The following is a 23,965-nucleotide window of genomic DNA, read 5'->3' on the forward strand; positions in this document are numbered from 1 at the left end:
TGTAATGAGGTGGATAGACCTACAGTCTGTCATAGAGAGTGAAGTAAGTCAGAAAGAGAAAGACAAATACCGTATGCTAACACATATATATGGAATTTAAGAAAAAAAAATGTCATGAAGAGCCTAGGGGTAAGACAGGAATAAAGACACAGACCTACTAGAGAATGGACTTGAGGATATGGGGAGGGGGAAGGGTAAGCTGTGACAAAGCGAGAGAGAGGCATGGACATATATACACTACCAAACGTAAGGTAGATAGCTAGTGGGAAGCAGCCGCACAGCACAGGGAGATCAGCTTGGTGCTTTGTGTCCGCCTGGAGGGGTGGGATAGGGAGGGTGGGAGACGCATATTTATACATATGTATATGTATACATGATTCACTTTGTTATAAAGCAGAATCCAGCACACCATTGTAAAGCACTTATACTCCAATAAAGATGTAAAAAAAAAATGTAATAGAAAAAGAGAAAATTAATACAAGCCATTTGAGTTGTTTTGCCTGTTTTGAACCACTGAGTATTTACTAAACTTTGTAATAGCAAACATTTCTTGCATTCCTTCATTAAACTCTACCTAACAGTAAATGATTTTGCTAGTATTTTATTTTTGCATTTACAGTTATTATTGCAATTGGCTGGAACACTCTTTTTTGATACATCACCCACTATGATATTGCAGGGATATGCTAGATTAACGAAAAGACCCAAAAAGTATATGCTTTCCTTCACTGCATTCTGAAATGGCTAATATATCATGGAGATTGTTTATTTAAACATTTCTCAAAACTTATTCCCTAAAACTACTCGGGGCTAGAACCTTACCGAGACTTTGACAGTTTTAAGCATTTTTTTCTAGTCAACCCCCTCCCTCTCATTTCTGTTTAAAAATATTTTATTAAGACACCCAAATTTATTAACAGAGAACTGAACTTAATAGTCCTACAGTCATCTATCATATTCTCCTTATTTCTAACTATGTGAATAATTGATTTATGTTCTTTCCTTAAAATCTTAGCATTTCTTTAGAATCTTTCTCAGAAGTTCCTTGGAATCTTCAGCATTTTTATTTCAAAACAAAACAAAAGCCAAACATTACTTCTTTCTCCCACTTGTCTTAGCTCTATTGGTTCTTTAACAAACTTAAATTAATGCTTCGGTTTTCTTTTTCCAGTTTCACTGACAAATACTTGACATACATCAATGTATAAGTTTAAGGTGTCCAGCATGATGGGTTGATTTATATGTATTGTTAAATTAACACAGTAGGTTTAGTTAACTTCTATATCTCATATTCATACAGTAAAAATAAAAAGAAATTTATCCTTGTGATGAGAACTCTTAGGATCTACTGTCTTGACAACTTTCCTATATATCATACAGCAGTGTTAACTACAATTATTTTCATTCTTTTCTTGATCGATAATGAAAGTATTTAAGATTATATGAATTTCCTTCCAAGTACTGCAATCCATAAGTTTAAGTATGTAATGCTTAACTGTTTTCTTTTGCAAAAAATCTGAATGCACATTAAGCAGGATTTAGGAAAAAACAGAAATGAAAAGGAAAACCAAGAGACCCACAATCCTATCATCTCAGTATAATAATTATAAACATTTTGTTGAAATCCTTCTGGATTTTTCTATGCTTTTATAAGTTAGTGAAATTATCCCTTTGCTAGCTGATATCACACTTATTGAAATATGAGTATTTCTCCATGTCAATCTATAGATACATTTCTAGTTTTCCATCCTTATACATACTTGTCTAGGAACTTTCTGTTCCACTAATTTCTAGTTCTGAACTGGCTCAAACCACACTTCCTATTTTTATAGCTCTATAATCTGTTATTAGTTGACATGGTGAGGCCATCCTTTATATGAGTGAAGCCTTCTATTAAAAGAGAAAATGCAGCTCTCACACATCATTCTTTAAGTGATATTCACAATATTAAGAGTTTCCACTGAGGAACATTGCACAGCTCCATTTATTCAAGTCTTCAAGTATTCTCCTCACAGAGCACACAGAACAGGCCTAGGCTGATTTACCTCAGGTGACTTTTCTACCATGGCCTCCTTCCCAGGCCAGGTGGCTGAGCGATTCCAGTTCCTTTTCTCCAATTAGATTTGCAAAGGAAGCATTATTCCAGAAGCCACTTCACCTGGGCCTAAAGCTCTGTCTCCAGTTGCTACCTAGATTTAAAATCCCAACTTCTCCCCTTCTGTACCCCAATACCTAAATAAGGCTTATATCTAATACCAAGACTCCTCAGAGTGTCCCTGAGGCTTTTGGCCTTAAATTCATTTTATTTCTGGCACCTAGCTATTTCCCTTTCTTAATTTAAAGCTGGGTTTTATTTGTTATTTATTATATGAAACTGCTGATATTTGTCTATGACAATTATTCTGACAGTAATACTGCCATCATCCTTTTTATTTGTTATGTTCCTAACATGTCTTCGCCAGCTTTTTACTTTTAATCTGTGTCATTCTGTTTGGCTTAAAAAGCATATACTGACTCGAGTTTTTCTTTTTCTTTTTAACATAATCAATGTCATCACATCTGATAAATGTCACCCTATTTTTTTCACTGTATTTTATTATTTCTAATTTTATTTCCTTGATTTTTCTTTATTATTATATTTTACTGTATGAAGTATATAGCATACATCTTGGGAACTGTTTGTCTGGCTTATACATGTCTTTTCCTGGTAATTTCCTCTTACCTCAACATGCCTATAAATACAACTGATGTATTCCTTTAGTACCCTCTCACAAATATGGCCACAGCTGACTGACCCACAGGGATACCCAACTGAAGCCCAGACAATGGCTTTCTTCTTGGGACTTTTGGACTCTGGCCCCAAAAGCTGAAGCCAGAATTAGTTCAACTTAAAACTCAAGCTTTTAGTAGCCATGTTTCCTGATATGTGGAAAAGCTGTTCTGTGGCTAGAGAAAATGAAGCTAGCTAGAAGAAGAATTTAAAAAATAGATGGGGAGAAAGTGTTGGTCATGTTTGAGTCCCTGGTTTCTAATGTTCTTTAAGTCCACCCGTATATCTGCCTTTCTGTTCTTGGTTGTTCAATCCTCCCTTGCATGTTTGTAAACCAAAAAGATTCTTTGCCAAAGCTAGTTCAGACTGGGAATGTCTATCACTTATAGCTAAGTTTTTATTAACTGCTCTTTGTTTTCTAAGTTTTTATTAAATAAATCCAGTACCATAAAGATGCAAAATGACTTTATTCTACCAAATGGCTAATATATATTTAAAAATGTATAAACACATAAGTACATATGCACACACATCCCTGAATACATTTTCTATGTCAAAAATGAGATTCTGTATGAAAGGAAGTTCATGTACATTATATCTTCACTTTAAGAGTTACATTTGGCATAGTTTTTCAGCTTTATATTTAGTTTTCATACAAACATGCCTGCTTTATTGAGTTAAAAACATTCTAGGTTGATGAAATGATGGATCTTACGTTTTTTGTTTTTCCTTAGAAAAGTATGTGAGTGAGCTCTTGCTTTTTTCTCCCTTCTACTGCCCTCACATCTATGAGGTCATGCACTGCTGCATTTATGTTCAAATAACCACATTACCTAGAAATTCCCTTGAGTGAAAAATATTCTATGTAGAAATGAAAAATGAGAGATTTTTAACTTCATATATTGGGAAGGTATACAGTGGGAAATACATTTCTAGAACAAGAAGCAAATTCAAACACTGAAAGATGGAAAAAAGTGACATACTAAAATACTGTACATATTTATTTTCACAAATAGACCTTCCACAGCAAACACTAGATTTAAAATTTTTATCCTCCTTACCCACAGTATCCCTGAACATACATTTCAAAATTAAATACATTTTGGTTAGTTGAGTAGGAGAGTGCAAATTGCCTCTGGAAAACTTAGCGTCAAAGACAGATACCGAGTTTTCCTTAAACTTTAATCATCTCTGAAATGTGAACTCCGTAGAGGGAAGAGACAACCTATTATTCATAATTCAAACGCCAATGCTACATATCATGTGTGGCACATAGTTGGTATGTAGATGTTTCAATAAACGTATCTAGGAAAGTCTCCATGATTATTCATCTAAAATATAAATTAGAAGACACGGCAGCAATCTCTTTCTAACTCTTAACCTAATAAAATTAAACCTCATCTTAGTAATTTATAATTCCTTCTTTCCCTAAGACAATCAGTGATTCCCCACCTTCACTGAATTTTCTGTACTACTTGGTGAGCTTTAAAAAATCCTAATGCCCAGAATATATCCCATACAAACAAAAACAAAAAACCCCAAAACCCCCAAACAAGCAAAAACCACCACAGAATATTTGGAATGAAAGGCAGGAGTCCAAGATCCTCAGGTGATTCTAATATGCAGTTTGAAAACTTTCTAGTAACATCTAGAGCACGAAAAGAATGAAAGACTTTCTCCTCTTCTCAATCTAGCTTGTCATTCATTCAGAATTTGGGGTACATTAAGCCTAGCAGACCTCAGTATCATCTCATTAACAACAAAGTGGGGTCTATCTGTTATCTGGAATACTTCTATCACTAATTTATCAGCACAAGTTTGCTGCAGATTAAGGGGGGGGACATTGGGGGACCCAAATCACTAGTACACATCTTTAATTTCCCTAGTATTTTTCTGTCTTTGTAGTTCTCTACCCTTCTGACTATTCCCACTAATTTTAGCTTACTATTTAAACAGTGCTATTTTCCAAAACCCTTTCCCCCTCTACTTTCTTTCCAGAGAACCCCCTCCACACACATATAGCTTCATTTACTACCGTATCCCTGTTCATGCCTGAGTTCATTAGTGCAGAGTTCTTTTACACTTCACTTTTATTTTCATTTGCTTACTATTTCATCTCCACCTAACTCATAGGCATCTCAAATTTGATACAGCCAAAATTATATTATCTTTCCTTGAAATGTTCTAGCTTTCCTGTAATTTGTCCTAATCACACTACCATTCTCCACAATAGAAATTTTGGACTTCTTCACTGCCCACCAAACTATCCATAAATCTCTCCTTAATCAGTCTCCTGTTCTCTATCTCAACTGGCATTGCTTCAGTTTAGACTAATTTCTGACCTAAATTTCAGTTCAACATTTATAGAGCACATATGATGGGTAAGGCACTCTGCAAGATGAAGAAGAGAACATAAAAATAATTAGGATAGTCCTTGCTTTCAAGGAGCTATTGTCTAGTTTCTGGAGAGAGATGCTACTATCTACTCTTCCCACACCTGGTGAAAAATATTTACATCAACAAAACATGACTCTGTATGTACTCAGAGTCTTTACTATGTTGGTTCTCAAAGCATGGGGCATGGCCCCATGGGGAGGTGTGGCTCATCACCAGGGTCTGTGAGATCAACACTATTTTCATTACACTACTAAGATTTTATTTACTCTTTTCACTGTGTTGACATTTGCAAAGATGATGCAAGAGCAATGTTGGGTAGAACTACTAATTTTAGCACAAATCAAAGAACTGGCACTAAACAATAATTTTGGCATTGTATTTGCCACAGCCACACTCAGTAAGAAAAAACAAAGCCGCTTGTTTGTTGGCCTCGATGAAGCAGTAAAAATCATTAAATCTCAAGACTTGAGTACACATCTACTTAATACTGTGTGACAAAATGGGAAGGACACATCTGTAAAGTACGTAACAAAGGACAATGGTCTTGATGCACAAATGTTTGACTTGTGAACTGAACAAAAAACAATTCCTTCAAAAGAACACCCTTTTTATTTGAAAGAACTTTTGTTAGACTACGACTATTCAGACTTAAGGTATTTAGTCATTTTCCTAATGAGCTTGTCCTGATTCTCAAATGACATGGGCCTTCAAAGAGCTGACAGTAATTGCTGCCAATGATAAAATTCAAGTGAAAGTTAAAATTCTAAAAAAAAAAAAAGTTATCTGTTTTGTGAGCTTTATAGTTTCCCAATATAAAGGTTTTCTTCTATTGAGATCAAGTGATATTAACAAACGTAATCTTTTTGATATTGTATAAAGAAATGTCAAATTTTACAAGTGTGTATAAGTCAATACAATTAACAAGTCATGCATGGGTAAAAGAGCCATTCAAAGTTCAAAACAAACCAATGCATTTCAGTGGAATAGCACTCAAAAAAAAAAAAAAAGTTTACAGGCTTGAACCTTGACTAACTTCTGGGAATTGGCTTTGGGAATTTTCTCTATGTTACTAACCGATAAGGTCGTTTTGCATGACTAGGGCACTGAATCCTGCTGCAGAAGTCTGCCTAGATTGTGTAAACAATATGTTTTATGGTGAATATCTTGACTGGCTGAGCAGGCACAAAGTGTCTGTGTGACCAATCCCAAATAAAAGCCCTTGTCTCTGAGCCTAGTTATGCAGTTTATTGCTGGAGGAAGAAGTGTGTTTTATGTGATCACAAGAAAAAACTATGGAAGCCTGAATCTGGATTTCTCCAGATTCCACTGCAATAAACCACAGGTGTAATTACAACTGCTTCTGAATCTTAAATCCTTCTAGTTAATATGCAACCACGTAGGTGGTTCTGAGGTCCCAGATTATGAAAAACTCAGTAATGTTTCCATAATCCACACTGCAGCTAAATTTTAAGAAACTGTATTTGCCAAGCTGTGATGTAGTGTCAAAGAATAGCCACAAATTGTTGGAAAGGCTATTAAAATTTACTCATTTTCCAACTGCATATCTGTGTAAGGCCAGATTTTCTTTCCCACATACTTCAATCAGAACAATTTATCATCACAAGTGGAATGCAAAAGTAGATATGAGAGTTAAGCTGTCTTCTATTAAGCCAGAAATAAGAGATTTACACAGTGTAAAATAAAACAATGCCACTCTTTATAGTATGTTTTTTAAATTTGGAAAAATATTCTTTATTGAAATACTTATGTACACATGTAATGGGTTTCCTGGCCCCCCAAAAATTGAGAACCAATGCTTTAGAAGAACAGATGGGCAGTAAATTGTTATCAATACCTAACACAATAGCTATAACTTGACTATAACACTGGTCCCAATAACACTGAGTGTTCCAACACAAATTTGTAATAGATACGCCAAGATGTTTTTTCTCTCAGCTCTTAGGGGGATCAAGAGTAGCTTGGGACAGTAAAAGACCCCAGATTAGTTGCCACCAACCCCACCAGTTTATCTCAGTGTGCTATATATGTATTACTATTTTATTGTCCATATGTACTATGGTATGTGAAAGGTTGGAAAGCACTGGCCTAGTAGAACCGCCTTGTAGCTACTTACCTTGTTTCAAACATCCAAGCCATTCTTCACATTACTATCATGTGAAATGTACTGAACAAGTGACATGACCTATAGGTTATACTGAAAATCTTTGGAATGATGTTACCATTATTTTAAAGGACTCTCTAGAAACATTAGTACATTTTTTGATGTCAGTAATAATTTCGAATTTCTTGTTCATTTCTTTTCTAACTGAAGTTCAAAATTAATATGAGAATTACAAGAAGCACAGTTTACCTCGTTCCATGGCATTAGTCAAATTATATTTTCAAAGTCATTTTCCGATAGTGAAGTGAAATGGTAATTTATCAATGAAAATGTTAAACCATAACTAAACTAAAAAAAACAAGTTTTTCCCCCTAAAGTATTAGTGAGAAAAAAACATTTACTAAGTATAAAAGAAAAAGTTTATCATGGCAAGTATCTATTCAAAATAAGCCGTCATTCATTCAGTAAATATTTGAGGGTTCACTGAACAAATCAGGGAAAAAGTGGGAAGAGAAAATGGTTTTGATACTGCATATGTTAAAGTAATCATCTTTGAGATTTTCTTCATCAGTTAATTTTGAATATACCTACCTTATACAGTTTTCCTGAGAGGATGAAATGAAATATATTTGCTATGTCTGAAATGTTACTGCATTTCATTCCTTTCATTCTTTTTTTAAAGTTGTGTTTAATCAGTAGTGTGGCAATTATATTTACTAATGATTTTCTAGATAAAAGAAGTGTTATATTTTAGCCACATATGGGTTAAACAGCTGTTTGTAAATTAGTTTAGGAACCCTTGTTTCAATTGGGAAATGCATTGCAAATATCTTAAAAATCAATCTCAGAATAACACTGGTTTGTAAACTGTGTACTGGCTGTATAATAAAATACTAGGTAGGTAACGATATCTAAGTATAGTTACCAATGTAAATCCTAGCCTGTAATGGGACGTTAAAAGTGTTTGCTGAAATAAATTTAACACGAGGCCTTTAAAAATTTCTTTTAAGTGTCTTTTAAGAATTTCAATAGGTGATACTCAATTTACTAACTAGAAATATTTTATTCATAAGATACTGTATCTCAAAGATGATGATAAAGAAAATACTGATTAATTTAACGGTTAATAAAACAATTGATAAAGTGCTACTCATCAGAATACAGCAGCTAAAGACTGGCAATTCAGAAAAATAACAAAAGTTGTGTAACTTTCAAACAACATAGGTTAAAAAAGCAAAACACAAATAACTGAAGCCCACAGTGGAGCAAAAATCAGTTAAATTTTAGTAATGATTTCTTTTAAAAAAATAAGCACACACAAAAACATGCAAGAGTTCTAGCAGGAACATAAGGTCTAAGAATTAGATACTAATCCTATCACGATTTTTCATCTAGTTTTGATCTTTACGTTGATCTTTACGTCGATCTAAAGACTTTTTTTAAAGTTCAGAGAAAAGCAAATTACTAAAGAATCCATGAATAAGAAAAATTAAATGGGGCAGATTTATTCACAAAGCAAAGGTTAGCAAGTGTTTAACCTAGTGTGTTAGCAATAAAGCTAAATTCTGCCTGTGAGTAATTTGTGGTTTTCAGGAAAATGAGAAAGGGCAGAAAAAAGGAGAGGAAGAAGAAAGTAAACGAGAAAAAATAATGTGGAAGACAGTAAATAAGCTTCTTTTATTCCTTCAGAACATGGTGTTATGAACTGTGTAGCAATGCCCCAAGATAATCATTATGATCCATTATACTTTTACAGCGTTTCTATCAATCCAATGATACCTACTTTCAGTATAGGATGGATAGACACAGAAACCACCACCCCTCGCCCCAGACAAAAAAGTAAAGGCTATGAGGTATGACCAAAGGACCAAGAGAGTTCAGAAGAGACATCTGAAGACAGCGAAGAGAGGTATGTGTTGAGGAAGCTGGTAGAAAAGAAGACTGCTATGAAGAAATAATATACAATCCAGGCTTTAGAGAAAAGAGTATAATTTTCACCGTGGCTGGTGTGGTAGGCAAAACAGACACTCAAAGATGCCTATGTCCTAATCCTAGAATCCCTGAAAACCTGTTATATGGTAAAAAGCATTTTGGGAGATGTAATTAAAGCTATGGACCTTACAGATAGGGAAATTATATCTGATTATTTGACTGGGCTCAATCTAACTAAAATACATGAACCCTTAAAAGCTGACAATTTTCTCTGGCTGTAATTAGAAAGAAGCAGTGGGAGAAGTCAGAGAAATTTGAAGCATGAGAGAGACATGACCCACCATTCCTGTAGGGGACCATAAGAAAAGCACGAGAATGCAGACAGATTCTAGGAGCAAAGACTGGTGCTGACTGAAGGTCGGCAAGACAATGGAACCTCAGTTCTACAACCACAGGGAACTGAATTTGGCCAAGAATCTGAATGAGTTAGCAACAGGTTCTTTCCTAGACTCTCCAGTAAGGAATGCAGTCCAGTCAACACTGTGATTTCAGGAGCCTAAATAGAGTACCCTGCTAGTCCTACAGATAATACATTTTGGTTATTTAAGACTGCGAAGTTTGTAGTAATTTGTTAAGGCAGCAAGAAAACTAATACAGATGGCAAGTTTCAGGAACAACTATATTTCAAAGCAGCCAAAGCAAAGGATGTGTGGGTAAGGAAGAATGGAAGAGTGGCTAGGGATGAAGCTGGTAAAGCAGGTAGAGCCTAAGTTATAGAAAATCTAAGACTTCATTATTTAAGCCATGGAGAGGTGCTGAAACTTTTCTTTACAGTGGGAGAGATGAGTAACAGCAAATGGCAGCAATGTTGTTAACTGGGGATGAGAGGGAGACCAAGGCAGAGAAATTGGTTAAAAGTGTATTACAATTATCTATGCAATAGATGATGAGAGCCTGAACCAAACCAATGAGAATGAAGAGACAGAGAAAACCTGTAAGTTTTGGGGATATTTCAGAAGCAAAACACAAGTCTTGGTTCCTGAGTGATGCTGGAAATGACAGGACAGTCCTAGATGACTCAAAGTTACATAGTCTTGATGATCAGGTGGATGATGATGTCTAATAATCAAGGAACAAAAGAAAGGCATTATATTTTGAGGAGGTTAAAAACAGGAAGGGGGGGCTTCCCTGGCGGCACAGTGGTTGAGAGTCCGCCTGCCGATGCAGGGGACACGGGTTCGTGCCCCGGTCTGGGAAGATCCCACATGCCGCGGAGCAGCTGGGCCCGTGAGCCATGGCCGCTGAGCCTGCGCGTCCGGAGCCTGTGCTCCACAATGGGAGAGGCCACAGCAGTGGGAGGCCCGTGTACTGCCAAAAAAAAAAAAAATTAAAAACAGGAAGGGGGAAGTATACTCTCCTCCTCTAATTTTACAATAAACGGAAGACACAATTAAGAGTTTTTAAGCAGTGAATAAACACACAAAAGAAACCTCCATTTTGTTAGGCTCTATTACCTCTGCTGTTGCTTTCTGGATAGGCAAATGTAGGCTTATTTGGGGAACGTCGCAGATCACTATTAAGGAAAGGCTTATCAGGTGGATATATTACATATGAAGATGAGCAATCGTGACCCATATTTCCATTAGACTTTGATGGTTCTGCTAAGATGTTCTGAAAAATAAAAATACAGAAATTACCTTTCAAAATTTTAAACCACAAATAGCATGTGTATATACACATATGTTCCACTGATGGAGGCAAAAACTAAAGTCCATTGACCAAACACAACAGAATTCAATCATTACTTGAAAATAATAAAACTTTTAAAGCATTTCATATGTCTAAATGTAGCCATATGCCAAATACTATAAAAAGGAAATAATGTTCACACAACTTGAATACAAATGCTGCAGAGATACTTAAATATGGTACTCACAATGAATATTGTGAGTATAGTTTAATTAATTAGTTTATTATAAAATAAATTAATTAGTCTAATTTATTAATATAGTTTATTTTAAAAATATGTACCGTAAGATATATATTCAGAAAAGTAAATATTATCTTTTTACAGTATCAGAAACTGCTAGAAAATGACTAAATTAATCTTTCCCCAATCAACTACACAATTCCTGAGTATCTATCAAATGTCCAAAACTCTGGGGTATATAGAAAGAAAATAAGGCATATTCCTTGTCTCAAAAATTTTACATTTAGGGGGAAAAAAGGAAGAAGCCATTAGAAAACATTAAAGCTTATCGAACACATAAATATAAAACTTTATTTCCACACATACACCATTCTGCATTTGTCATACTGTTCAATTTGGGATTACATTCCACATGATAATTTTCAGTGCAGGGGATGCTAACTGTTTTGCTTTTTGTAGGTGACTTCCTTTTGGTAGAAAGACCTAGAGTGGGAAAAGCTCAGGTGGAAGATATGACTGCTAGCTGCTCAAAACTCTCAGACATCCATTTTTCTTATTCAAATAGCCACAGTAAACTAGGTTCTCAACTCTTACCTTTGGGGAACTATATAGTACCAGAATATATACCAGAATAGTACCAGAATATATCTGACTATAAAGTACCAGAATAACCTGTGTCCAGAAAACTAAAAAGGAACAATGAATATTTACAATACAGTAAACCGCCTCCTGGAATAAAACGCCATCAAAAACCATATTGTATCTAAATCTTATTAAAAATTGAAGACTATATTTCCATGTTAAAAACCATGCAATTTTCCAGTTGATTTAAGAAAGCAAATACAAAACATACACTATGGCTGTGAAAACTAAAAGAGCTTGGAAAGGGTAGGAGGTAAGTCTCAAAAGCAGTACTTAAATCCATGCTACTCTACTGTGAAACGTGTGTTCACATGCAACAAGGACTAATAGTTGGCATTTTTTCAACTTTTGGGAAAACTGACATCAAGTTTTGGAGGTGGCTAGAAAATAGGGTGTTTTTCAATTCTTAAAATATATAATACTGCCAAAGCTCTTGCAAAACACCATGCATAATCAACCATATAGCTTAACTTTAAATATTGTTCTTCACAGAGTACCTCATGTCTCCATACAACCTACTAGAATCCTATCATTTAACAACTACCATTCAAAGAACAATGGTTAGGGAGCATTTAACATATCTATGAACATAAACCATGAGCAAATTCACTTATGATTTTCAAAAGGAATTGTATTAGTATTAGCAAACACTGCACAGATATTAACAGAAGGATTATGCATAAATAATTCACCAAAACCCAAAAGAAAAAAAAACAAAACACCCAATCAAGAAATAAGAACAAACCATCTTTGCTAAATTCATTGCCTGCTAGCTCTCGTAAAATGAACAGTTCAATATTTGTCTTTCAACAAAATTTGTTACGTATACATCATCAAAATACTGCTTGGGTCAGTTGACAAATTAAGAAAAGTCTTAATATAAAAATGCAAGTTATAATGAGACTTTTTTTTGAACAGTAATTCTAAATATATTCCATTTTCTAAGTCAGTCACCTCATTTTGAATGTCAGGGTTTAAGCAATGAAAGCCATTGTTAACTATAAATGTTTTGGATCAATGTCCTCATTTGCTGCCAGAAATCTGAAGCAAAGAACAGGAACAATACATAAATCAACCCAAAGCAAAAGGAAGAAAGAAAACAAAATGGCTTTATAAAAATTATTTACAAGAACTATTTTGAAATAAAATTAAACCAAGAAATAAGAAACTGATAACTCAATTAAGTACACATAGTGTCTATTAAAAATTGTAGAGGATAAAATGTGGTACCTACATATGATATTATTCAGCCTTAAAAAGGAGGGAAATCCCACCATGTGCTACATAATGGATGAACCTTGAGGATATTATGCTTAGTGAAATAAGCCTGTCACAAAAAGACAAATATTTTATGATTCCACTTACACGAGGTAAAGTAGTTAAATTCATAGAAACAAAGTAGAAATATGGTGGTTACCAGGAGCTGGGGGGAGGTTGCAAAGGGGAGTTGTTTAATAGAGTTTCCGTTTTGCAAGATGAAAAAGTTCTGGAGATCTGTTTCAAAACAATGTGAATATGTTTAATACTACTGAACTGTACATTTAAAAATGGTTAAGATGATAAAGTACTAGGTAAACAACTAAAGATAATAAGAAAATAGTGAGTTGTCACACCAACCTGACCTCCAGTAGAATCAGGGCAATCATATTCTATGTGATTAACTGAAAAATTAACTAGCTTTCAAAAGAGAACCCACAAACCTACTTGCATCTATTCTCACACACATAATACAGGGAATGAGCTTTGTATAATAGACCTATCTCCACTTACCTACTCAGTCTTCGTTGTCCTTTCTAAAGGACATGGTATCCCTCCAGATGCCATCTATTTCTCCCTCCCTACTAGACCTTGCACACTGCCATTTGGAAAGAAAGGAAGGGAGGGAAGGAAAGAAAGGGAGAGAAAGAGGGAGGGAGGAAGGGAGAAAGGAGAGAAAGGAAGGAGGAAAGGAAGGGAGGGAAGAGACAGCAGGGAACAGAGAAAGCGGAGGGAGGTGAGGAAGGAAGGAAAGACAGACTTTTCTGAACTTTAGGGACTCCTCTCCAGCTCCTGTCTCATTTCTCAGCTTTTATAACAAAGTCCCTCAAAATACTTGTTTGTAATTGCTGCCACTTCTTAATCACCTTCCCTTTTAATCCCCTCCAGACTTCAATCCTCACCAATTCAGAGAAACAGCTCTTCAAGTTCACCAGTGACTTTTACAGGGCTGAACTCAGTGACCTCCCAGAAGCATGTGATACAGCAGATCACTTCATCCCAATACTTCCTTCAGTGGATGGAACACCACAATCGGATTTTCCTTCTAACACCCAGGCGTCTCCCTCAGAATCTCCTGGGCTCTCTCTCCTTCCTCTTTCTAAATGCTGGAGGTTCCCTAAAGCTTAGTCCTTCCTCCTCTTGTCTTCATCTACATGGATACCTTTGATGATCTCATCAACTCTCAGGGCTTTCAAAAAGCCTCTATCTGCTGATAACTTTCAAGTTTAAATATGTTATATATAGCTCTCCCTCTTGAAATTCTATATTCAAATCAACCTTCCTACTCGCTGTCTCCACTTGGATGTCAATATGAGGACCCCAAACTTAACATGTCTATAACCAAATTCTTGAATCTATTTCCCAAACCAACTCCTCAAAGCATACCACAATAATTGGCACCACCACCTACCCAGCTGCTCAGGCCAAAACCCTTGCATGAGTCATTTCTCATACACATCTCACATCCAATCTTTCAGTATACCTGGCTGGGTCTCTGTCTTTACCATATATACAGAAAGTCTTCAACTTCTCATCAATTCCACTAATTCCCTGCTTGACACCACTGTGATCTTTTTGTCTGGACTACCATAATAGCCTCCTAACCACTTCTGTCGAGGTCCCCCAGTCTGTTCTCCAAACAGTAGGTGTTATGATTCTTTAATAATTCAAGTAATGCCCCTAATCAGAACCTTCCAAAGGCTTTCCATCCCAGAATAAAAACCAAAATTCTTACCATGATCCCACATTAACTGACCCCAGGCTAACCCTGACCTCATCCCTTACCAGTCTCTCTCCACCCCACCCCCATATTTTCCAGCCATACTGACCAACTTTTGGATTTCTAAAATGCACAGTACACTGTTCTCATTTGCTATATTTACTCTGCCTGGAAAGCTCCCTTCCTCCCACTACTCAGTTATCTACTCAAAAGTTTGTCAGTGAGGTTTTCCCTGACTACCCTATCTAAAGTAGCACCTTTTGTCACTCTATCTCCTTACCCTTTTAAGAAACACTATTTCTACCTGATATATTTATCATCTCTATGCCCTGTGGAAAAATTAAAAATATATTTAGTTTTTGTCCCTGAAAGAGGTTTAAAAACTCTCAGAATTTTTAGTGATAGGAGTGTCTTTGTTATGGTAATAGTGGGGGCCCTGGATAGCTTTAGGATGAGCGCAGATAGCCAGAAAAACCTACCAGGCGATTAGAGGGTTAGAAATTTCAGTCCCACCCCGTGCCCTCAAGAGAAGGAAGAGGGGCTAGAGATTGAGCTCACTCACCAATGGCTAATGATTTAGTCAATCCTACCCACATAATGAAACCTCCCTAAAAAACTCTTTGTTCAATGAGGTCCCAGGAGTGTCCAGATTGGTCATGGAAGTCCCTTTACATCTTACCCTGTGGGTCTCTTCCATTTGGTGGTTCTGGAGTTGTATTCTTTATAAGAAAAAGTTTAATAAAAGTTTTAATTGTAAGTGTAGCGTTTTCCTGAGTTCTGTGAGTCACTGTAGCAAACTACTGAACGTGGCGGGGGAAGAGTCAGAACTCCTTAATCTACCGTTGGCTGGGCAGAAGTACAGCTTCCTTGGGGACATCTGGGACTTGCAGGTGGCAACTGAAATGGGGGCAGTCTTGTGGGACCTAGTGTCTTAACCTGTGGTGTTTGCACTATCTCTAGGTAGTGTCAGAACTGAATTGTAGGACACCCAGTTGGCATGGAAAAATTGCATGTTGGAAGAATACAGTCACCCCATTAAGGGTTTAAGTTCCAAAAAGACAATAAATATGTTTAATAAATCTGTTGAACGAATTAATTATATAAATACGTTACAAAACAGGAAAACTGCATAATGCTTATAAAACTGAATAATCCTATTCAATAAAGTTACTATAATCTCTTAGAAGACAAAAGCTTTTGGTTTCTTTTGTACCAAATAATAGCACAAATGTCATAGGGAGGCTGTGTAGAAAGAGTTAACATCGCAGACTCAAGGTCTGCCTGCAAGGTTAGTTCTTGGCTGGTATTTCGGAACTTGAATTTTGGGAAGGTTCCAAATATTGTCACCATTAGAGTTAGGGGTCCCCAAGACCATCCTCGGGTTCAATGATTTGCTTGAAGAACTGACAAAACTCAGCACAGAGTTATACTTACAGCTATGATTTCTTACAACAAAAGGATACAAAGCAAAATCAGAAAAGGGAGAAGCTACAAGAGATCAGGCACAAGCTTTGAAAATTCCTCTCCAGGTAGAGTCATACAGGATGTGCTTAATTCCTCGAGCAACTAATAGAGACAGCTGTGTCAAGTGGCGTCTACTAAGGAAGCTCTTTAGACTCAGTGGCCAAGGTTTTTATTTGAGGCTGGTTATATTCCTGACTCCCAGAAGGAAAACAGGTGTTCAACATTGTTTGCATAAACAGTTTAAGCACAATAAGCCACTCTTTCCTGATTTATGTTAAAGTTCTAGATCTGTGTAGGAAACTGTTTACCACTCAAGTTCACAGATGCCAATGAAGAGCTAACCTTGCAAACAGCCCTTTCTAAAAATAACAAGTCATCTGGAATTATGGAAGATTTCAAGAGAGAATTATTTTCTGTCTTCAATGCCATATGCATCCAATCATGGTACCTGCGAACTATGGAAGGGCAAAGGATCCTTTAAGCATACTGTTTATGCTATCTTCTCTCATATTAATACTAAAAACAATCCATAAACCTCAAACTCACCTTGCACTTTACAACCTACACTTTCATTATCTGGGTTGATCTTCACAACATTCCTGACAAGTAAGCAAGTAAGAAAGTATCTCCACTTTATAGTTCAGGAAAATATACTTGGATTTATTTTCAGAACAATGAACATGGTATCTTAGATTTGTTAGCACATTGTTTTCTCTAAGCACACTCATATTCTCCTTTAATTATCACAAGAACCCTATGAAGCAAGCATAGCAAATATTACTGTCCCCATTTTGTAGGTGAAAAAAGAGGCTAAGAAAACATAAACCATTTGCTTCAGGTTTCACAGCTACTAAGGAGCCCAAGTCCAGCTCCTAATCCAGTCCTCTTTCCAAATATTTTTCTGACTAAAATGATATGATTCTAGGAAAAACTTTCAGGATTAAAGGCAAAATGTTTAACCTGACCACTTTCTTTCCTGGTAGCTTTAGTTGTTAGGGCAAACATCCTACTTAGGAACACTTATAACTCAAATATTTATTTTTTATTTATTTATTTATATTTTAAAAAGACGATTGATTGATTGAGGCATGCAAGCTCTTCGTTGTGGTGCCTGGGCTTCTCTCTACCTGTGGCGTGCGGGTTTTCTCTTTTTCTCTCTCTAGTTTGGCGCATGGGCTCCAGGGTGTGTGGGCTCCGTAGTCTGCGGCACCCAGGCTCTCTCCTTGAGGCACGTGAGCTCAGCAGTTGTGGCGCGTGGCCTCAGCTGCCCCACAGCATGTGGGATCTTAGTTCCCCGACCAGGGATCAAACCCATGTCCCCTGCATTGGAAGGCAGATTCTTTACCACTGGACTACCAAGGAAGTCCCTTCAAATATTTATTAAACGTCTCTGTGTGTGACACTGTGTTAAGTGTGAAGGATGATAAAAAATGTACTATTACTTGCCTTCTTTTCAAATGTAATGTGCAACACAGCTGGAAGAAATAAAAATCAGGTACATAAAAATTTAAATACCATTTAGCAGACCATACACAAATACATAGAAAAGATAAAGCAGTATGACCAACGCGGGGTTATTCCAGGAATCTAAAACTGTGTGAACATTAGGAACATCTTTTGATGCAATCCATCCCATTAAAGTGAAAATCCATATGAGCAACAAATGCAAAAGAGTACTCAATAAAATTTAATATCTAGCCATTATTAAATAACTTTTTTCTTATGGTAATTAGAAAATTTACCAAAAAAATGGCAACATATTTAATGGTGCAAAATTTAAAACATCCCTTTAAAATTCAGAAACAAGGCAAAGATTATCTACAAGACAACTTCTTGTCAATGTTGTGCTGTTATTTCCTAGCCTGCACATTAAGATAATGAAAAGAAATAACAGATGTTAAAACTGTAAAGGAAGAATCCAAACTTCACTTATTATGACTGTCTCAACAGAGAATACCAAGAACCCTCAATTATTAGAACTGGAGTTTAGGAAAGTTGCTGAGTAAAATTAATATGCAATAATCAATAATAATTCTATATACTAGTTAGAAAATGCAACTTATGAAAACATATAAAAAATAAAGTAACTAGAAATAAATTTAATAAATATACAAGACCTGAAACTATAAAACTTTACTGAAAAATGTTCAAATAAATGTTACTCCAAAAAACTGGAATAACATGTTCAGATAGCTCAATATCCTAAAGATATCAGTTATTCCCAAAATGAACTAGAAATTCAAATCAATTTCAATCAAAATTCCAATACGAGATTCTAGAATTTCTACTGAAGAACAGCAGAGGACCAAGAATAGCTACCATTTCTTCTGAGGAACAAGGAAGATAGTTGGCCTCTCAGACCAAAAAAAAAAAAGGAAAGCATTAAGACAACGAGTATAGAAAAATACAACAGTGGAACAAAGAGCCCAGTAACATGTTCATACACATATGGAAATTAATATACTTACAGCTGGAACTGTAAACCACTGAGGAAAGGATGAGTTTAAACAATGCTGAAATGCGTATCATAAATAAAACATCCCTACCTCATAAGCACACAAATTAATTTCAAGCAAATAAAAGACAATAGGCCCCAACTTTAAAATCTGTAGAGAAAAATATAGAATATCATTAAGGCCTTGGCTATAAGGAAGAATTTAGCCAAAAAGCAATAATCATTAAAGAAAGAATTACATTAAAATAAAGAACTCTTGCTAATCAAAACATATCATAAAAAAACAAGCCAAAGAGCATTAGAAGACTCCTAATAGTTGACTCAGAATACGTAAAGAATGACTATAAATCAGTTAAAAAAAAAAAAGACAAACCAATTGAAAAAGGCAAAAGATACTAAGAGGCATTTCACAGAACAAGAACAAAACACACAAAAGACTAGTAAAATTATGAAAAAAAAAGTGTATCTTCATCAATGATCAGAGAACACAAATAAGAATAAGAACAGGACACCACTTCACACTCATCTCTCAGCAAAAAAAAAAAAAAAAAAAATTGACACAACACCACGGGTTAAAGAGGATATAGATTAAAGGGGACTGTTGATGGGAATGTAAACTGGTACAATCACTTTGGGAAACAATTCAGCATTACCAAATAAAGCCAAAGATGCACACACTCTATGACCCAGCATTTCACTGAACTATTTCCTCTCTCCTCAATAAAAAAACAAAAAAAGTCAGTCCTAAGTTTCTAAACATACACTACAAGCCATTACTAAGTTGTAACCCGCAGTACAAACCTGTGTTTCAAAAATCGCTGCTCCTCAAACTTTTTGGTCTCAGGACGCCCTTACACTCTTAAAAATTACTGAAGACCCCAAAAAGCTTTTGCTTATGTGGGTTATATCAATTGATATTTATCACATGAAAAATTAAAACAGAGAAAATTTAAAGATATTTACTAATTTAAAAATATTAAACCCATGATGTTATCATAAATATAATTTTTGAATGAAAAATAACTATGTCATCCAAAAAATTTAATGAAAAGAGTGGCACTGTTTTACATTTTTTGCAAATCTCTTTAACTCTTGGCTTAAAGAAGGCTGCTAGATTTTATTTGCTTCTGCATTCTCTCTGTTTTGGTTAATGTACATGAAGAATCTGGTCTCCCACAAAGTGGCTGGATAAGGAAGGACACTGTAGACCCCCAAAGGTCTTCAGACCACTCTCTGAGAAATGCCACGCTAGAGAAAATTTTGCACATGTGAAACATATAGAGATGATCACAACAGGACTGTTTACAATAGTTGGCAAACAAATGAACAAACCCTAAAAACCCCAAAGCCCATCAAGATACTACACTATACAGAAATATAGAAGAGGCTCTGTCATTTACTAGTTGTGTCACCTTGACTTAACCTCTTTGTCCCTCATTTTGCTCATTTAAAAATGGAAATACTAAGGCCAACCTCATAAGATTATTATGAGGATTAAATGAGTTAATATATAAAAAGTATTTAAAATGCCTGCTGGATAGTACTATACTAGTATTATATATTATTATAATCTCAAAATGTGTGTGTGTGTGTGTGTGTGTGTGTGTGTGTGTGTAAGAGAGTAAAAGAGAAGCAGGAAGATGCACTAAGGGGCATGAAGGTATTCATTTTATTATACTCAAAAATAAATCCTTTATATATTTAACGTTATGAAATCTATGATACATTCATAAATCACTTTTAAGAGAAATACACAGCAGGTTTGTCAATGGGCCTGGCAAAAAAGCCAGGGAGACCAATTAGGAGATTAGCTTATTAATTAAGTCCAAAGTGACCTAAGAGTGTTGACCATGGTTACCGGGGAAAATTTAAAACAAAAACAGGAAAGATATTCTGTTTCAACACTAGGCTGCCTGTACTTTCATTATCATTATGCCTGATCATACTTATTTTCCTGAGGCTCTCCACTAGTGGGTTAATACATAGCAATCTTTCAATAAATGTTAGCTGCTAGTTGTTACTCTTCTTGCTGTTGTTGCAGAGAAAGAATGCTTACAAGAACAATTCAAAAGTATCACCTACTTCCATGTTGTTCACATTTGAGATTTACATTGCACCTGCTTCCCAAAGACTGTTATTTGTGAATCTACCTGATGAAAACCCTTGCCTCCTAAAAGCATTTCCATTTACTATACCTATGCTGGGTTTATCAATGTTAAATACAATAGAAATAATTAATGTTCACAACCCTGAAATCTCATTATGAGTAGCCTTCTGAGTTCATGTTGTAGTTTTAAAAGGTCTTCTTTCGTTGCCTTATTTTATGATCGGCTATCTGTTAAGCTGGAGTGCTTTTTAAATTCTGTTGGAAATGCCAGCCTTATTTCTGACAGGACAGTTAAAGTATCTAAGCAGGGCCATTTCTTATACACTGATAAGTTAAATTTAGTCATTTTTGTTTTGAGACATAGTGACTTCCAAATTAGACATTTTGATTTAGCAGGTAAAGTTAAGAAAGTTATACTTTGATTTGTAAAGGGTCCTAGGTATCCTTAGTGTACTCTGAGTATTTCGAATCCACTTAAAGCTGAGCTTAGCATATAAAAATATATATGCTTTCCTATTAAACACTCTATAGGATTTCTGTCCAGGGTATCTTAAAGACTAAGGGTTGACCACACCCCAGTAACCACTCTCAGCTAGGTGGCCTTGGCAGAGTTCAGCTCAAAACAACACTTATAGGAGTTTTCCTTGCTCAGTCTCCAAGTACTGTTTTGAGAGCGGTGAAAAGCCCTCCTTTCCCAATTATGTTTAATTATTTTTTCTCCTGATTAAATCTGATTAATCACAACTCCTATATCATCTCATCCATCTACTTAATGACATTTCTTAATAGTCTAATAGCTCGTCTTTTATCTTCCCTTTCACTGATCTAATTCCTGGATAACTCCAATTGTTTCCTTCCTTCCTTCCTCTTAATCGTCCCTGACCACTCTACAAACTTGCTACCCCCACTGTGCTGAAACTCTGAAGATCACTTCTGGCCTCATTAACACAAATTTTAACAACAGTCACCAAAAGCTGAAACTGAGGAAAAGTGTGTTTTCACCAGGGTGACTCTGCTTTTACTGTCCCCCTAAGCTTTTCCCCGTTAACTTCTTTGACAACCTTACCCTGATATTCTACTCTATCTCTCTTTTTTCATATTTTAACCTATTTTTACAATTCATGTAACCGAACTCTACCTCCACACCACCTCTGCTCAATTCAAATTTTTACAAGTTTTCTGAAAACACCTCTTGTCTTGGCACATATTCCAAAATGCCTGCGGTGAGTTTTTCTCCTTCCTTTTCTGTTCCTGGGACAAGCATTTCCGATTCCTTCACCACCCAGCTAGCTCCACCTTCTCTACCCAAGCACTGCTAATCACTCTCGCCTAGGTTATTCTAGTAGGGTGGCATTTATCAAACTGTACTGTGTAATAATCTAATTACGTGTAGTTTCTCTTCAGTGCTTTGCTCCTTCAGAGCAGGGGTTCTCCCCTATTCATCCGTGTAATCCTAGAGCCTAAAAGTACGCCAGACACTCAGCATTTGCTAGGTGAAGAGCTAATGGCTCCAGCTTGAGCTGCTTCACATTCACATTTACTGCCTATCTATTCCCAATGCGGCAGGTCCCGCTCCAATTCCACAAAATACCAGTGACTGGATAGGCTGGTGGCTCTTGTAAAGGCCAATACAATATTTAAGATTGGCTCCCCTTGTCGCCTCTCTAAAAGGGCATTTACTACACACTGAGGTCACCGTAATATAGAGGGAGGTGGGAAGCGCGCGCGCTCGAGGTAGGATGAGCACAGATCGAAGTTACTGGGAGGATGGGAGGGGGAGGCACTGCAAGCAAAGGAATCAGCAGAAGCACTCAAGACTGCGTACAATTCAACAGCTGCCCATTAAGCCGACTAGAGCGCCCACCTGGTCTCGGAGAGTTTCCAAGAGGGGCCGTTACACCCACGAGACCCAGGAGCCCTGTTCTCGCAGGCCAAGGTGTAGGTAGTCATCCCTGCGAGTCCAGGCCACTTTCGGCACCTGGGCGGCTAGGCCGAAAGATAAAAGAGGCAGCGGGGGGGGGCGGGAGTGACGGGCCCGGCCTGTCTAAATGGAAGGGTGCAACCTTGACATAGGAGCGGTGGGCGCCGAGGTAGCAAGGGGCGATCTAGGCGCCCCCCGCCGCTCCCCAAGATGGAGTGAGACTCTGGGCCGAGAGCGCTCTGAAGAGTGAGAGAAAGCAAAGGGGCGCCAGGACCGACCCGGGGCCTATTCGAACGTCAACCGCTTCTTACCGAGAACTGAGAAGCCGAAGTCTCAGAGACCGACGCTGCCGCCATCTTCCGGCCGACCTCCGCAGCCCCGGGAGGGTCCGGGTCCGCGTGCTGTTCTTCAAGATTCGAGAGCCGCCCGCCAGGGGCGACCCTAAACCGAACCCCTGATGGAAGGGGCTGGTATGTTGGCCCCGGGTCTGGAAACCCCTGCCACACACCCCCACAGGGCCGCCCACACTCGGAGTGCACACCAAAAGCGCAACACGTCCTAACAGACGTCCTGGCTAGCCAATCAAAAAATCAGACGTCTTCCGGTGGTAGGAGAATCCGCCTCTTCCCTCGGTGACGTCACAAGGTAGCGCGCCGCGAGGACTGGGGTGGCTGGCTACCGGGCGGCTCTTGAAGGGGTTCTGCACAGGGGCGGGCATTCTCGAAGGGGAAGCGTGGGCGAGGCGTTGTGTTGTCTCCAGTGGCGATTGAATGGGATGACTGTAATAAAAGCGAATGCGAAGCTCAAAACACTCCATCACTTCCCTTGCGTTAATCGCCGGAGAGAGCGTGAGTTTGACTCAGGGACGCCTCTCCACGTGAGGTACTTACCTTTCGACCAATAACAAATAGAAGGAGAGGGAGCTTAAAGATTTGGTCCAATAGAAGTCAAGGGAAAAAAAACAGTAGGAGCAGAGAGTAAACCTCCGCAAACAACTGCCCAATTGGATTCGGAAGTTTCTACCCAAACCTGGGACTGGCTGCTAGGAAAAGCCGCGACCGGGACCTTTGGGCGGGGTGAGTTTAAAGCGGCTTTCGCGCGCTGAGAGCGTCGGGCTTTTATTGGCCAGCGACTTCCTCCCTTTGTGGGAGCTCCCTGCGTAGCGGGGGTTAGGAGTTGGGCGGAGCGACCGAGTGACGCAGTAGCCGCCCCAGCCAATCAGAGGTGGGGAAGGGAGGCCGAGGAGGA

At 37.4% G+C, this 23,965-nt stretch overlaps 1 protein-coding gene across 1 annotated transcript in view; it reads right to left on the bottom strand.

Moving 5' to 3' along the window:
• The window catches only part of CEP57 (centrosomal protein 57), a 47,339-nt gene extending 24,081 nt beyond the window's left edge, over positions 1-23,258 (bottom strand). Inside the window, exons 1-2 of the mRNA XM_082660179.1 lie at positions 23,029-23,258; positions 10,736-10,892 (exon numbers count right to left, since the gene is read on the bottom strand). Of these exons, the coding sequence (XP_082516305.1) occupies positions 10,736-10,892; positions 23,029-23,073 (202 nt within the window). The 5' untranslated portion in view covers positions 23,074-23,258. The remainder of the gene's footprint in view (positions 1-10,735; positions 10,893-23,028) is intronic.
• Positions 23,259-23,965: the final 707 nt, after the last annotated feature.

The sequence above is a fragment of the Grampus griseus genome (genome assembly GCF_964374135.1).
Source record: "Grampus griseus genome assembly, chromosome: 8".
NCBI classification, from domain to species: domain Eukaryota; kingdom Metazoa; phylum Chordata; class Mammalia; order Artiodactyla; family Delphinidae; genus Grampus; species Grampus griseus.